Raw genomic sequence first — 16,376 nt, 5'->3', positions numbered from 1 at the left:
GCTAAACAGTGCACAACCTTGGAGAGCATCTGTGTTTTAATTGTCATTTTCACAAATGTTCTCAGCCCCATTATGAGGTTTTATTTTCTACTTTACAGAGAAGTAAATACGCTGAGAATGAAGCATTTAAACATTAAGTCCGTTTGCTTTAAATTTTCATTGGGAAACTTAAATGGCAGAATTTTAAAAACCTACCAAAAACTATTCCTAGAAAAACAGCAAGGAGCAAATTCTCTCAGCTATAAACTTTAGACAATTCCAGGACAAACTGTATGACAAATATGCAGTTCAAAATTTATTGACTCCAGTTTCAAGCCAAATTGGGAAAGGACTCGGCCTTTTGTACCCTGTGGGATCACTGCAGAAAGACAATTGTGGTCTTTCCTCTAGGCAGAGGAAAATGCTGTCCACCTAATACATTCCTCTGAAGATCTCCAAACCCACCAGGAAGTACTTTCGTTAAAATGAAGGGTGCATATTTCACTAAGTAACGTACCTAAATAACAGCAACAGAGCGTAAGGAAACCCTCCTGACATTCCTTGAAACACCCAAAGGATTTATCAGTTACTGACACTATGAAAATTAGGACAAATGCACAAGTTCTTTTCAAGAAGTAGAGACCTACACAGTAAACTGCTTTTAAGCATCTGAAAATGGAATTTTAGAAAAACAGAAAAAAATGCATAAATATCCAGTTACCTAAACTAGTGAGCCTCTAGATGACCTACATATATACTACGTTACGTGAATTTACCACATGAAATAATCACAACTAAAAAAATTGTGGAAAAAACCCCACAGGGTTTCCAAATTTGTCCTTTTCCTTCTGTTTTGTTTATACCATTATCTTCTGTGACTCATGCCAACATTTTTTTAACTAGAAACTTCTTTCAGGAAAAGCGTTCTGAGTATTTATCAATAATCATCTACTAAAGGCTGCTTCAGAAGCTGAAGCTGCATGTACTGCCATAATTACAAGCACATTCTGCACCATCAGCACTACCTGCACAAACAAGCATTAACTACAAAAATTGTATAAATAACTTGCTAGGACAAGGTCCTGCCTGCAGAGTGGCAGCTCAAACACTAAGAAATAAAATCCAGGTTTAAGAAAGGTTGAGGGATTCTGATGCACACTGAGGCAAGGTCTTGGTTTATAGTTCCCACTGAGTTTTGAGCCCATCCCAAGCCCTCCATCCCTGCTGAGTTTAGCTAAGGTGGATCACCCTGCCACTGAAAAAAACCAAGACAGTACACCTGTGGATCAGGGGTTCACAGCTTCTGCTGCACTCATGTCCCAGCCCAGGCTATAAATCAGGCACCTGGAGCCCAGAGGCAGAATCTCACCTCTGCAAACAGAGCTACTCCCTGTTTTCAGCTGTTCTGTTCAGAGAGAGCTCTGTTATGACCCCTGGTCATACACCCCTTCTCTCCCCCTACATCCAACTCAAGAGTTGTTGCCATCCTCATAAGTAAACTAAAAACGCTATTCTCTACAATAAAAAAAAAAAAAAAAATTAAATCAAATCTGCCTGTTACCTTTAGACCTGGAATAGTGTAAGTCTCACACAACATACTTAAAATAGACAGATACACTCACGTGATTAGAAGGCTTTGGGTTTACTATTGTTATTGAAACAAAACACTTAATGGCTTTCCAGCATAAGCTTCCAAAACTAGAAGCCATACCTTCTCACTGAATCAACATTACCACAGTTGCTAAGGAATGGCTATGCATTTAAAGAAATCGTTTTTCCACAAACATATAATTGTTAGGTGTAAAATAGGTCTCATGAAACCTGCCATTTTTGCTGTAATATTGTAGATTCACTCAGTGATGTAGCTACCATGGATTCTAATTTCTTATTGCCATGATGAGATGCAGTTACACACATGCAGATGTGTTTTCATGCTTACAGTACCCATCCAGACCTGTTCAGTGAAACTGTCAGAAACCATGGAGGTTCATCACCAACTCTGACACAGCATGCAGGCAACATACAGATGAAGCCTGCTCCTCCCCAGACTCAATTCTTTCCCATTTCTGTGCAGGACAGGAATCCAGCCTCTTCAGTACTACTCACAGTCCTAGTCCTACCTCTTCTTTTCTTTTAAATGCTACACATGCTGCTGCCATCCAAATGTTATCCCTTTGGGGAAGACCATTAACATTCAAACTTGATCAATATGAAAGCCAATGATGCATATACAACATCGTTAGCATAAAAAGCACCCCAAGATGTATACTGATACCTGCAAGATGAGAGTTAGAAACAGAACTGCATTATGAAAATCTTGACTGAATGTCAAGATTAGTGTGAGGGGTTTTTAATTACCTCAAAGGTAGTGGTATGGTTCCTACATAACCATCTACCTTTGATTCTAATATTGTTTATATCATCCAGAAATCTCAGAAGTTACTGAATACAGGACTACTAATGAGTAGATGGACAGATACAATTTCCTAAGAAAATCAGGTAAAATTTCTGGGAAATTATTTATTATGGCATTCCAGCACTTTCACAAGGAGAAAGTATTAAATGGTAGAGCTCTTGAATCTGGTACAGTAAGATTTGATTAAACCACAGAAACACACAAATAATCAGAGTTTAAAAAAAAAAAAAAAAGAAAAAAAAATCAGAAGCAAACCACAGTTACATCTTGTCCTGACCACTGCTAAATTATTCCAGAAAGCCCTGGATTCACTTTCTCAAGATCATTCAGTCTGGTAACTTTGATGAAAAACAAGGCACTGGGCTCTGAAGAGAGTTCACTGAAAAAATTTATTGCCCAGGCTAAGAACAGATAACCTAAAGGCTTTTTCTGGTCCTAAATGTTTTATAAAAAACTAAGGATTTCCCTTTTCATATTTCACATGCTTTTCTAATAATAAAAAGGTTACACCAAAAAACCAAGTAAAAATAATTACAAAATAATACCTAGGCTATAGGTCTATCTAGGACAAAGCAGGTATAGCTCTGCTTGCCTCAGAGACCAGAGCCAGACTCTGGGCATACATGTAGTGACAGTCTTCATTTACACAACTATTTACTAATAAAAGAGGTTGTGGCTTTATTTTTTAAACCAAAAGCATACAATCAAGCTATGAATCCCAATGTTTTAATAAACTGCCAGAGCTAAGCATAGTATTTTAAAGAGGAGTGAAACTTCAAAGTAACTACTCGGTACCTAGAGCTACAAGAAGCACTTTCCGTGTTATGAAATTTCACCCATTTCCCACTGTTGTGTGATACTAGCATTTAGCTGATTCAGGATAGAGAAGTGGGTGTACTCAGATTAATGGATCACTAATCTCCTGAAGTATGGAAATTCTAGATTTGGGATTCTTGCACTAAAAATGCAGGTATTTATTGCAGAGGTACTCCTGCAGATTTAATAAACACTAATTGAGAACTCAAATTAAATCCAGTTATTGCACTTACTTATTCTTTCTTAAGCACAAGGAAAGTTTCTTTTTGTTCTGATTCAAGTCAGCATGAGTTTTTGGTCATATTACTCAAGCATTTCATCACTGCTGACTTACCTGTTATATAATGAGAACACCTGCTATATAAACATAACATTCAAGAGATGACATACCACAGAAGAAGCACAAGGAGACCACTTTTTAAACACAGCAGTCTCACTGATTTCTAATGTAATGAAGTAATAGAGGACTGAAAAGGCCTCCCTTTGCAGGACTCTTTCCATTAGAAAACTAAGGTCATATTGAATCAAGTTTATAGTAACAATATCTAAAGAAAACTGTTACACTTTCTTCTCCTAAATGAAAGGAAACACTTATAAAGTAAAAAATTGATGCTGCTCTAGGAAGGTAAGTGCTTCAGATGCATGCATAAAATTATGTCTTCTCATAAAGCTTGAAGTAACTACATTAGTCATTAAATGGAAAATTCATTTGTACTAGCAGTTACTTCAAGTAAATACGAAGCTGCCTACATAAGTGTCTACCCCACAACAGATAACTATAAACACAAAGAAAAACCTTACCTATTTTTCATACAGATACCAAAAGTCATGTTAATTTATCAACAAGTACAAAGTCAGTCATTTTAGTATTATCATTATTCTGGGCTTCCAGAGACTTGCTAGAAAGAAAAATAACAACACTGACAACAGTATGACCTTGTTCATCTGCAAGCTGCTATTTTCAAGATTATTCTCTTTTAATATCAATATATCAGTAAGCCAGACACTCACAGGCATATTCTTAATTTGCACAGAAGCCAGTCAAAATTTTTTATAGAAATATATTCATTATCCAGTGAACACCAGGTATCTGGGTTGGTATAGCTGTAGCTCTATCTTCTGTTAATAATGGGATTTAATAGGTGTTGAGAGCACAGTAAACTACTCTGTAAACATCTAACAACTGCATAATGACCACACTCAGATTTTGTCTTACCTTTATTATGTCCATCTCAGAGACCCTTAAGTACAGAGCACTGTACACCAGCACAAGTACCATCACTTTTCTTTAGGCAGACAGACGAATGTCCAGAACTCTAACCTTCATGGTTACGCATAGGAAACATCACTAATTGTTTCCAGGAAATACCCGATTACCATCAAACACATTTCTTCCAGCTTGAAGCTATGTAGGTCCCTTGCGTCACTGTGCCCTTTTTTTGTTCACATCTAGTGCAGAAAATAGTCCAGAACTAGTGCAAAAGTTCTGAGACTTCTACAAAGCCCTCAGAATCCCAGAGCTCACATTTTCTAACCATTCTGCAGAGAAATTCATTCTTTATCTCTGGATGTGAACTTGGTATTAAGAGTAAATATTCACTTAACAGTTGGCCCCAAGACTTCTAATGACAGCCCAACAGAAAACCTGCACATTAATGTTATGGTTTTTTAAAAAGTTTCAATACTTTGTATTCAAAAATTTAAGGGGTTTTTTTGTTGTTTTTCATTGACTCTGTTCTGCCCTACAGCATTACTTTAACACATACTCCCCCCCTACAATTTGTTTTGTTTCTGCTTACATCTGGCGGGATTAAGCAGCAAGAAAACTGTTGCTCTACTTCACCCATATGACCCTACTGAGTTATCACTGCACATCTTTGGGTTTGAACTGCAATTTTTGACATCATGATTATATCTTCTATTTAATTTTTTTTTCCTGTGGTATCATCTCCTCTCTAAGATGTGCTTTTCATTCTCTTGCTGTTGGAGTAAGGCCTTGGAACAAACTGTCACTGACAGCCCAGACTGACACTGCAGCCATAGGACTGCTCCTGGATTTCATTTCCTGGGTATCATTTTCAGTCTCAGTGCCTGGCATTTTTAGGACTGACTACACTATGTTAAAGTTTGCTTTCTCAAGACATTCTCAGAAATATCAGAGACATGCTTCTCTTCTGCCAGTTTGAGTGACAGACTTATAGTTAACCCTTGTTTCTCTTTTATCTGTGTAACTGCTGGGCCTATAGTCACTCTTCTTCACTTACAGTTTATAGGATTTCAGCTGGAGTACAGCATTCAAATCCACCCTAACTGGGTGTATACGGAACACCCAACTACATCATAACAAGTCAACTTAATTACACAGCAGAGAACATTAATTACACTACAGTGGTTTACTTGTAAATACCTATTTGCTAGTGAAACAATTCCCATTAGGATAAATAATAATTTAATTAATTCCTGTATCCTTCATCTTCCAGACTGTATAAATACATTAGTTTCCACATTTCTTATCCACAAATACTCAATACCAATTTATTTGCAGCTCTAAAGGTGAATTATAGAGAAAAACAACACACAGGTCATTTTAAGACTACTTAACAGTCTCTCTTGATATAGTCAGAAATGCTCAGAAAGCTTAGCTGTTCTGAACAAGTGGTCAAGCTTTATATTTCACATTATAATATCTCAAATTAAAACATTCTTGGAGCTCTATGTTGACCCACAGCACATTGAAATTGTTGGGAATTTACAACCCTGGAAAGCTTCAGTGGAAGCTGGAAATGTTTAGAATTTCTCAGTATGAGATCATTCCTATAGCAAAGGAGCTTTTGCCAGTCACGAAATCTGTGGTACACATTTCAGGAAAAAAAAACACAACACAACACAAAAACCAACCAAACAAACTGTATTTTGCAAGATGAAAAAAGGTGAATATCTAATAACTTACCCCTTCTGCCTTTTCTTCTGTGTTGGCCAGCATTTCTTGGAGGGCCCGTACTGACAGAGACTGCTCCAGCACAAAGGTGCAAATGGACAAATCAGGTGGAACATTCTAGGTGAAAGAAAAACATGCAATCACATTAGTGACAGATTTGCTGAATGGCACATTCCAGTGCTTCTGTTCTCTCTCAATTTCCATGAATCTGAAAAATCTGCTGTAACCTAGAGGCTGTGAAAGCCACCCACATACAGGGCTACAACAGTTATGGCTTAGCCAGCAAGAGGAGGACAGTGATTCTTCCCCTCTGCTCAGCATCTGCAAGCTGACACTGGGGGTATTGGGTCATTGGTATTGAGACACTGGGTGGGAGGAGGGGATTATCAGTTTTTACACTACTGGTTGTAGCCAGAACTCCCTCTTTATGATGGTTTCCAGGTCAAGATGAATTTTCTGTACTGGAAACATTAGTCATTGAGTACCAAGGCCAAGCCAGCAGCTTCTCAGCCCTGCAGGGCAGTATGCTTTACCCTACTCTGCTCTACGCAGGATAAAACTAGTCTTACAAAAATAAACATTTAAGTTGTCATGACTGGGAAAAAAAAAAAACAAAAACAAACACTAAGCTATAGAAAAGAATTTTCCAGATTATCATAAAAATTCTTAGTAAAACTGAAACAGGTTTGCAATAGAAATGTCTAAGCTAAAAAGTAACAAAGTAACCCTAAAATTAGATTTTATGTGGGGATCTTTTCTTCTCTTGGTAGAATATGCAACCCCTACACACCTTTTCTTGCCTCCAGAAATTCTTTCATGTTCCTCCTCTTTTTCTTTTCATGTTAGTTGCATATTTTAGTTTAGGTATGCTTTTACTGACTATTGGAAATTGGTTTTATACATCATAAATACTTTTTACTGCTAAAGCTGTAAAACTGTACATTTATTCATATTGCTCACAGTTTGTAGAAGCCTCTTCCAAGGCCTCAAACATTAAACTGTAAAAGCTAGCTGCAAAACCATTTAATTCCCTCTTTTCAAGAGGGTTTTTCTTTTAGTTTACTCAGAATAACTCACACTTTCAATAACAGCTTATTAAATTGTTGTTCATCACTCCTAACTACAGTAATTTAAGTCTATTAACTAATTTTAATAATAGATCCTTTGTTACTTTCCACTATTTGTATTTCAATAAATTAATATAAACTTGTATTTGAAATTAAAGCTTTAGCCTGATCAAAAAGCATTAAATAGCATCATTTTTTGTATGGGATTTTGACTGACATGCAGTAATACTTACTTAGGCATGAAATACTTTTATGCCAACACTTAGTATCAGGCCTCTACTTTACTTGTTAGTATTCTTGTTAGCATTTTTGTTTTGTAGCTACAGACACTACAGCAGTCCTTTTCATGCTACTACTAGGCCAACAGACAACTAATTAGATTCTCTTCAAACCATCCTTGTAATGCTAGTACTATCATAAGCCCATACTTTACAAAGCATGAAAGAGAGCACTCAGAGATCATAGGTTGCAAGGTGTTGTTTCTGCTCAGTAAACACGAGTACAATTTTCTGTTCTTGAAAGCCTCACAGAGACGAACTGCTTGGCAGCCAACCTGCTCTCAGTACTCCCCAGTGAAGACTGACTGACAAACAAGTCTGAAGAAAACAGATGATGATACATTTTCTACATCTGCTTGGTTAAAAGCAAACATATAAGCAAACAGTCTCCATAACAATGTTACTACTGTTACTAGTGCCATTTAAAGCAAGATTTCTGCTGGCAGAATATGTTTCGCATGTTCCACACACAATATTGTGACCTATCAAAATTATTTACTATTAAATCTACCTTACAGGTTATACATCCTAAAACACAGAAAATCGTGCATCATTTCACAGTGATCAAGCCAACATAACTAGGATACTCCTCCTTCATCAATTCAATTCTTCTTTCCATTCAAGACAGCCATGAGTATTTTCTTCCCTCCTGATTAAAACTGTGAATGGAGTCCCAATGAACATTTTTCAGCTACTCTCATAGCAGGTAAGACACACTTTGAGCAGCCAGAGAGCAATAGAGGTGAGCTGTATGAGATAATCTTGCTTTAATTAAGTGAAAGAGACTTCTTGCAGTCTAGCAAAATGTTAGAACTAGTTTCTTAAGACAAAAGGAAGAGCACATTATCCTCCCTCATCTTTGCTGCATGAACGGCTAGACACTTGGCAGCCCTCAGAGAGCTGAAGGAAGCCCTAAGAGCTGAAGAAAGATGCATCTACTGATGTTTGCAGTGAGCATGTGATTTGGACTCTTCCTGTCAGTTTCTCACCCAAATCTGCTCTACTGAAGACCCCACAGGCAGGGCTGCATACACTCTACAACCACCATGGCATGAACATACATGGGACAGATGGAGAACTGACAGAATATTTAATTCAGACAGTTAGATCTCTGCACACCCCTATACAGTCTATTTCAATGATGATACCTATAAAGTTTTGGATATAGAAGATAAGGCTTCAGGCTGGTATACAGACACAGATTGATGGTTCCTATTTGGAATAGCCCCCCCCCAATAACAATTCCAGGTAATTATACTAAAAATGTTATTCACAGTGCATTTTCCATCTCATCAAAGCATAAAATAAAAATGAGGAATAAAACCCACCACCTCTACCAGTCCTCTAATTCTCCATATTAACTCACATAGAGATGGAGGATGAAATATGAAAAGGTATTCAGTGTTACATGGCAGCCTAGCATTTCCTACTGACAGGTATTTTCATAGAAATTACATTATAGTATTTAGCTCCCAATCTGGAAAATTACTGCATAATCCAGAGGCAGCAAGGAAAAGCTGTAGCAATCAGTTTTGCAATATCAAGCTTTTTTTCAGGACAGGTCAAATGTGTAGGCAGATAGTTTAGTGACTGCTTTGCTAGAATATAAACACACTATTCAACCATAAAGAGTTCTGAAGAAAATATTTTGCTAACAACCACCCATCAATGAAGTTTCAATAAAAAGCAAAACTACTTTTAACAACCCGGAAATTTTCAGCAGTTTAACGGCAATAATAAATCTTTATTTTGAGAATGGAACACAGTTAATACCCCAAAAGATGACCAGTGCTCAAAAGCAGATGTCTCAGCAGACATAAATAACCATGAAAACCATGAAAAATAAGAAAAATGTCCATGGCGGGGGGATGGAACTTGATGATCTTAAGATCCTTTCCAACCCTAACTATTCTATGATTCTATATTCTAAATGGATCTATTTTGTTTTGTGACAGAATATGTAATGAGGCCCCTTGCAGTCCAGGGAACCTGTATCACTTATCTTTAATGTGAAAGATCAGTGGAAAATTGTGATAAACAATGGCAGTATTCAAAATAGTTACTTTTCAATAATGTATTGGAATGCATTGTATGTATAAAATGAAATGTATAGTATAAAATAATACATTTTGATACACTTGCAAAATCAATTATATTTTAATTATTCTTAACAAGATATACTTAAAAAGTAGCAACTTTTTTCCCCAGTATTTCTCAGAATTTAAAACATTACTGATTTTCTTTTCTTCTTTGCAGTTTTATCTTGTCACTTATTTGTCTATACAATTTCATCACTGACAATTACAACCTAATATGCATGCAGCTTGATAAAAAAAATAGATTACACAAACTAGAAACTGCATATTAAACTTCAAAAGCAGATTCATCAGTACTGCTAGAACAAAAATAAGTTATTAACTTTTTCTATTGATCCTTCATTATTGCTTGTAATAGCACAGTCAGCAAAACTAGACCAATTAATGCAATTCTTATCTGCAATTTTTAAAGCATGTCTATTACTGGAGTAATTGCTGGATTATTTAGAAAATTTGAGAGTCCCTTATTTTTCCTGCCATTTTAAATTATATTTATTGTGTACACTAACTTCTTGTAGCAGTATTTGCATAGTAAATTATGCCTTACTCTGAGGGAAGCAGGTTTGCAAATTAGATAATCATACCCTATATTAAAAAGGTGTTCAGAATAAAGCTTTTGAAATGCTATTTAAAAATATCTCTAACTCTAGTCCAGCCCACAACTGAATAATGGATACTGGATGCATTCATTACACATTACTTCAGTTTTTAGTGAATTATTATTTACAAGCATGCTGCACGCCACCACGATGACAATGAAGGCAACAGGCTGAGATGTAAAATTCTGTCCCACTGTCATTACTGATGATCAGACAATGCTAACAAGCCACAATAACATGACCTGCTCATATAATTTGATATATATATAATCTTGTGAATGTAAATTTCTACCTTTCATAAATACTAGTCCAAGACTGAAGAATAATAAATAGCATCAGTAACCACAGTTCTACCTCTAAGAATAAGCAACTTTACCTCAGCTTTATTTCTATTTATAGGTATTTGCAGGCTTCCTAGTTGTTTTCTTAGGCTCAGCTCATGGTTATTTTCTCTTCTAACCAAAACCCCAATGAAAATTCATTTGCAGGTTTTTCATCTCTAACTGTATACTAAATATTCACACATCAGTGCCTTAAGAGCCACCTAACTAAGCAGCCTGATTTATGAAGCATCCACAGTTTACACCAGTGCCAAAAAATGAGATGTGGGTGTTCATAACTTTTTTTAAAACTAACACATTTATTAGATGCCTAACTTTGAGAATCCAAGTAGGAGGATTCAGAAAATTAACTTTAGTACAGAATTAAGCAAAACATCTGTAGTTCTATTTGTGGGAATAGCCTGAAAGAAACTGTACCCATCATCTATTTTCTAGTTACATTTAAATTTATACATCTCAGTCTTTTTGGCAGTCCTTTTTACTTAAATGATATTCTGTCTGGTGACAGTGACGAAACACAGTCAGTATTACCAAGCAAAAACGTCCCTTTCTAGGACTCCACATAGAAGGCACAGCTTTCCATGTTTTCAAGCTTGCCATCAAAAAAAATGGACCCTGTACAGAAGTAATGGCTCTGACGACAAGTCCCATGAGCTAAATAGGATGAATCAGATTCACCAAATCCGCAAACGGAAAAGACGGGGAATGAATTATGAGTCTTAACTTCCAGGTCTAGAAGAGAGGATCTTTCAAAAACTGGTTCAAGCTCCTGACTGTTTATTGTTGGAAGACCATGAGGCTTACATGGCCATCTCCTACAAAAAACTTGCTCTCAGTCACTTAGTCTTATTTCAGTATGAAACAATCACTTTCTGTACCAGGCACTTACAGGTTATTCCACCCAAAATAGTTGTTTCCATCAAAAGATTAATTTACAACATTCAAAACTTTTTGTGATCCTGTCTCTGAAAACTGTAATGTCCCCATGTTTTGGGGAGAGTGGGAGTGGCCTTTTACCACAAGTATGCTTTATCACAAGTATGCTTTTCATTTTTTCTAGGAAAAACTTCGAATATGTGGTCAAGTTCTACTTCCTAATTTTTCACATAGTAAAAATTTTCTTGTTAACAATTGAAGCTGTAAAGATTCCTTGCTCACAGGACAGCTGTTTCAGGGGGAAAAAAAATGAAGAACTTACCAAAGTAGCCAGAGAACAAAGCCAGAATAGGGTCCAAAATAAAAACACCACAAATCAACAACAAGGGAAAAGACCACCAACACAGATCAAAACAGCTAGTGGGAGAACTGCAAATACATTGCAATAAATTAATTTTCAAAGCCTAGAACACAAGACAGCTCTAAGTGCCCAGTGGTTCTTATAATCATGTTAGTTGCCTAAACCACCAAGCGCTGATAACAGATCTTGTTTATCTGACCTAAACAACTTGTTTTAATTTTTTTTAAATAGATTCTATTCTTGTGGTCGCATATACAAAGTTTCCCTATTGTAACCACATTTCTGTGTGCAAAACTCTCTCTTAAATGAAGCATTAGATATGACAAACCCAGCAGTGAAAAAAAATCTCAAACTTCATGTTGATGTATCCAAGATAAATGCCCATCTACAGAAGTCTTTGTCTTATCACAAGGAGTTACTAGTTTTTAACCTATATGAGTTATGACACTAGTGAAGACCAAAATCCTTCCCTACTTTTATTTTCAGATGATAATGTATGTCATCTGCTGGTCACAGTGGAACAGTTCACTGGCAAAGAGAAATGTATTACCTGAAACTAGGGCTCTACAAACTGAAAGTATAACAACATTTAGAAGGAAACTGCTTCTTGTTTTTTTCTTCTCTCACAACCTCCTTCAAAAATGCATAAGAAACCTATACTTAGGCTGTTGTTACATAAGCACAATTATATTCTTTTATGCTTGGAAAGAGCATCAAATTTTCATGCTACAATTCCTCAGCTTATGCTCTTCAGTAACAACTTTCTTCCAGAGAGCTGTCAAGGGTCTTGAGGCTATTATTAACAGAACAGACTGCCTTCACTGCTTGGAAGTTGTAATTCCCAGTATGATGTTTACTTTCTTTACAGACTTAGAGCCTCATACATTCCATCTCTAACAAGAGTAAGAGGTAATTTTCTCTTACATTCCATCTCTTCCCTCTGGTCCCCTTTTTAATTATGCCTTAAGTCCAACATATCTACATTACTGAAGGCTGTTTCTCTTTTTTAACTGTTCCCTGAAAATTTAAAACTTTCAGCAACACATAAAAAGTGATACTGGGTAAGAAGCCATACAACTGCATTTCAGCCTTGGTGGATAAACCATGTCAATCAACAAAACAGACATTACATCTTATGCTGCTGCAGCCAGAAGCTTAGATGAACATTAGCTAATGCTGTATCACCCTAATGCAGTGTAGATGTGCTCATTTTTAAGGTAATTAGAAAAAATTCTATGCTAATTAATAAAATAAAAATTCTCATAGGATAAACAGTACCACAGAGGTTCTAGGCACACATCCAAATTACCAAAACACTTTTTGTTTAGCTTCATGCTGATTCTGCAAATTCTATGTTACTATGCTAATCTTTTGTGTATTACTCAAAACTCTATAATTCCCTTTTATTCTTAGAGATTATGTTATATATATATATAGCTACTGCAACAAGTAATGGAAAATTCTATGGTATTACGACTTGGGAGGGTACTGTTGCTTTAGGACCTGGAAGAAGTAGCTACCTTTTGACTCCTGATCAGAAAGATGATCTTTATAAAATACTCTTTTGCCCCTTTCTGGAAAGCATAGCAGACACGCAACAGCAAAATCTTTCTAATCTCTCACCAGATTTATTTTATTTTTAATTATATACATATATATATATATACACACACATTTGTTATTTATGATGAGCTATGTTCATTAAAAAAAAAAATCATATTTCAAAGCAGGAATCCTATAATTTTTCAGGATCAAACATGCAGGGTAAACGTGCAAGTCTTCTGTGGCTGTAACAAATAACTGACATAGCCTAACCTGTCTCAGTAGAAATCTTACCACTGCATAATAAACAGTAAGTCATTATTTGCAGAAAGTCTCTTACTATTAAATTTTTCCCACAGCTGAAATCTTCACAGTGGAATTATAACATGTAAAAGTGAAAGCCAAATAAATATCAATACTAACCCTTCCAGAATACCCTACACCAACTCTAATGAGGATCTCATTCACTTTGTAGTGAAACAACAGGCCTACAAGAAGCAAAACCTGCATACTTATTTCATAATTTATCAACTATAAAATAAAATAACAGACACAAAATTTTAACTTCAAGGTATTTTATTGCACGTTTTCAACTAGTATTCTTTCTATTTTGTGCTCCCAAAATCAACAGTCAACTGGGAAAACCCGTGCCTATCAAATATTGCTGGAAGTGGGGACTAGGGAATTTATGTTCTGAGTCATCTCTGACTTGTTTGTAAATGAAATAAAGGAGATGCATCATCAGCTCTCTCCTGGGCAACACAATTTAAAAGTAGCAAAGCATACACGGCTATCAAAATCCTTTGCGGCTAGATGTAACAATGCACTTAGGCACTTACAGTACTAAACCGCATATTGGCAGTATTTTCTTCACACCTATGCAAAACAGATCAGTTTTTCTAACTCAAATGAATAATGCATACTTTTTTTTTTTTTTTTTGAGTCAGGACTCATTCATATGCTTAATTAAAAAAAAAAAATCAAAACAAATCAAATACAACCACCCACAGAATTTTCAGCCTGCCCTACCAGCACTGAAGAAGCTAGATGTACTTTATTCAAATTTAGGTGTGCCATCCCCTAACAGCATGGGCTGTCTGCCAGTAAATTCTTCATAGATTCAGGGACAGATACTGCCAGAGTTTCACTGCTCATGAAGAGTACAATAATATTTTCAAGAATAAATATCTATTTTTAAACAAATTCTCTCACCATGTATACTCAGAAATTGTGGTTTATCTGTAAATGTGTAAACATATAAAACCCCTGCCTGGGTGTGCGTGGAACTGCATTTGAGAATACACTGCATAATACAAAAAACACCCATTTATTTTACTGTGCACCTTCATCAACTACAGAATCACAAAGCTTGTAAGGCTGATTAGTGATTATTTGTTCAGCTTCTTAAGGATCCAAATTCTGTCCTATTTTGGTCTAAGGTGCCAAAATATTGTTACTAAGTTGTTAAGCAAACAACTTTTAAAGGGCTCTCTGATTTTCATTCAGTGACATACCAGCACAAAAAGCTGCCACAAAGTACCATTTAGACAGAAATATCCACATGCATTTCCCAGCAAAGAGCCCACCTGCCTCAGAAGTGAATTATGTAAGAGCTCAAAGCAGCTTAAGAATTCAAACAATAAAGACAGTCTCAAGGACCTGGTAAACTATGTGAACTTTTAGTCTTTTCCTGCTACTCCTGAATACATTTTCAAGGAGGAAGTATAACAAGAAGTTTACAAATACTACGTCTATGTGAGACTATCACATTCATTCAGACCATTCACCAACCTGGAGTTCCCTTCTCTACCGTCCCCAAGTTATTCCTTTTCAAGATTTCACACTCTGACATCACATAAGATATTAACTACAGTATTAAGACCTTTGCAGATATGTATTATAGAAAATCATGCACTATTTTATAGATGCCTTTATTTTAACAATTATCTCAACTTTCATCACCAAGCAAAGATGCTCTACTCCTTCACTAAGCTGCAAGTCTATGCTGGGGATTTAACATAACCTTTCAAATGCCTTTGTTTGGTATTGCTTTTTAAAAATAATAAAAAAAAATATTGCAAATTTTCCAAACTAACCAGAACTCTTCTTAATTACTTCTCCAAAAAAAAAATAATCATCTTTTCTATAGAAATAAAACAATTGTCAGTTATGTATATGTGAAAACAATGGATCTGTGGAAAATATAAATACAGTTGTCCTCCATAATAAATAAGTTTTAAATGTACACAACAGGAAATAATTCTCTTGCTAATTTTATAAAATCGGACTTTTATGATCTGTACACATACTTGCAACTGTACCAGTCAAAAGAGGTCATTAAGTGTACTACTCACCAAAACACCTATCAAATACAGCACTCAAGGCATAGCAAGCTGTATTTTTACGACAGCTAAACAAACTAGGCCATGTTTTTTATTTCAAATAAGACTTCATTACAATTGTACTCCATTTCTATGGACCTTTTTGTACCGCCTAATAATTAATTTATACATACTGGAGAAACAAATTTGGTATTACAGGACTTTCCAGTTTATTGAATAAAAGGCACTCAAATGGCTTCTCGGCAAGGCTGTTCATACTTCATGTTGCACTGAGCAGAGTATTTGTTTGCCTTCTAGGACCTCTGCCCAACCTTCTCAGACAAGTCCTGTGCTGTGCTGTTTCTTTTTGTCTTGGTATCAAAATGTCACAGAGCCTGGGCACTTTCCTTCCTCTAGAAACAACTTGTCCCTGCTTTCTCTTTTAATCACCAAACCATACCTTGGCCATTTAAAGCATCCTAAACTAGCTAAATTAATTCATCCTATATTATCTAAAGCCATTTGAATGATGGCTGCTACTGCTTTTGATGCACTTTCCCTAGATTATTGCTTTTTACTAGCTGTAAACATTGTACTGCTCAATTAGAACCCATTGATACTAAGAGGAACATCAAGAAAACCTGAAATTCCTAACTTCCTGATACCATTAAAAGACAATTAAAGGAAGCATAGAGGTAGAGAATGCAGGATTGTTAAGGGAAGACTGTATCAGCCTTTAGAAATCA

The 16,376-nt window shown here is 35.9% G+C and overlaps 1 protein-coding gene across 6 annotated transcripts in view; it reads right to left on the bottom strand.

Moving 5' to 3' along the window:
- The window catches only part of RYR2 (ryanodine receptor 2), a 381,518-nt gene that overhangs the window by 259,486 nt on the left and 105,656 nt on the right, over positions 1-16,376 (bottom strand). For all 6 annotated transcript variants that reach the window (XM_061365725.1, XM_061365727.1, XM_061365728.1 and 3 more), the window contains exon 3: positions 6,162-6,266. In XM_061365725.1, the coding sequence (XP_061221709.1) occupies positions 6,162-6,266 (105 nt within the window). The remainder of the gene's footprint in view (positions 1-6,161; positions 6,267-16,376) is intronic.

The sequence above is a fragment of the Neopsephotus bourkii genome, unplaced genomic scaffold, assembly GCF_033783945.1.
Source record: "Neopsephotus bourkii isolate Nb327-2 ecotype Australia unplaced genomic scaffold, CSIRO-AGI_Nbou_v1 NB_1292, whole genome shotgun sequence".
NCBI classification, from domain to species: domain Eukaryota; kingdom Metazoa; phylum Chordata; class Aves; order Psittaciformes; family Psittacidae; genus Neopsephotus; species Neopsephotus bourkii.
This window is presented reverse-complemented; position numbering and strand designations above follow the sequence as displayed.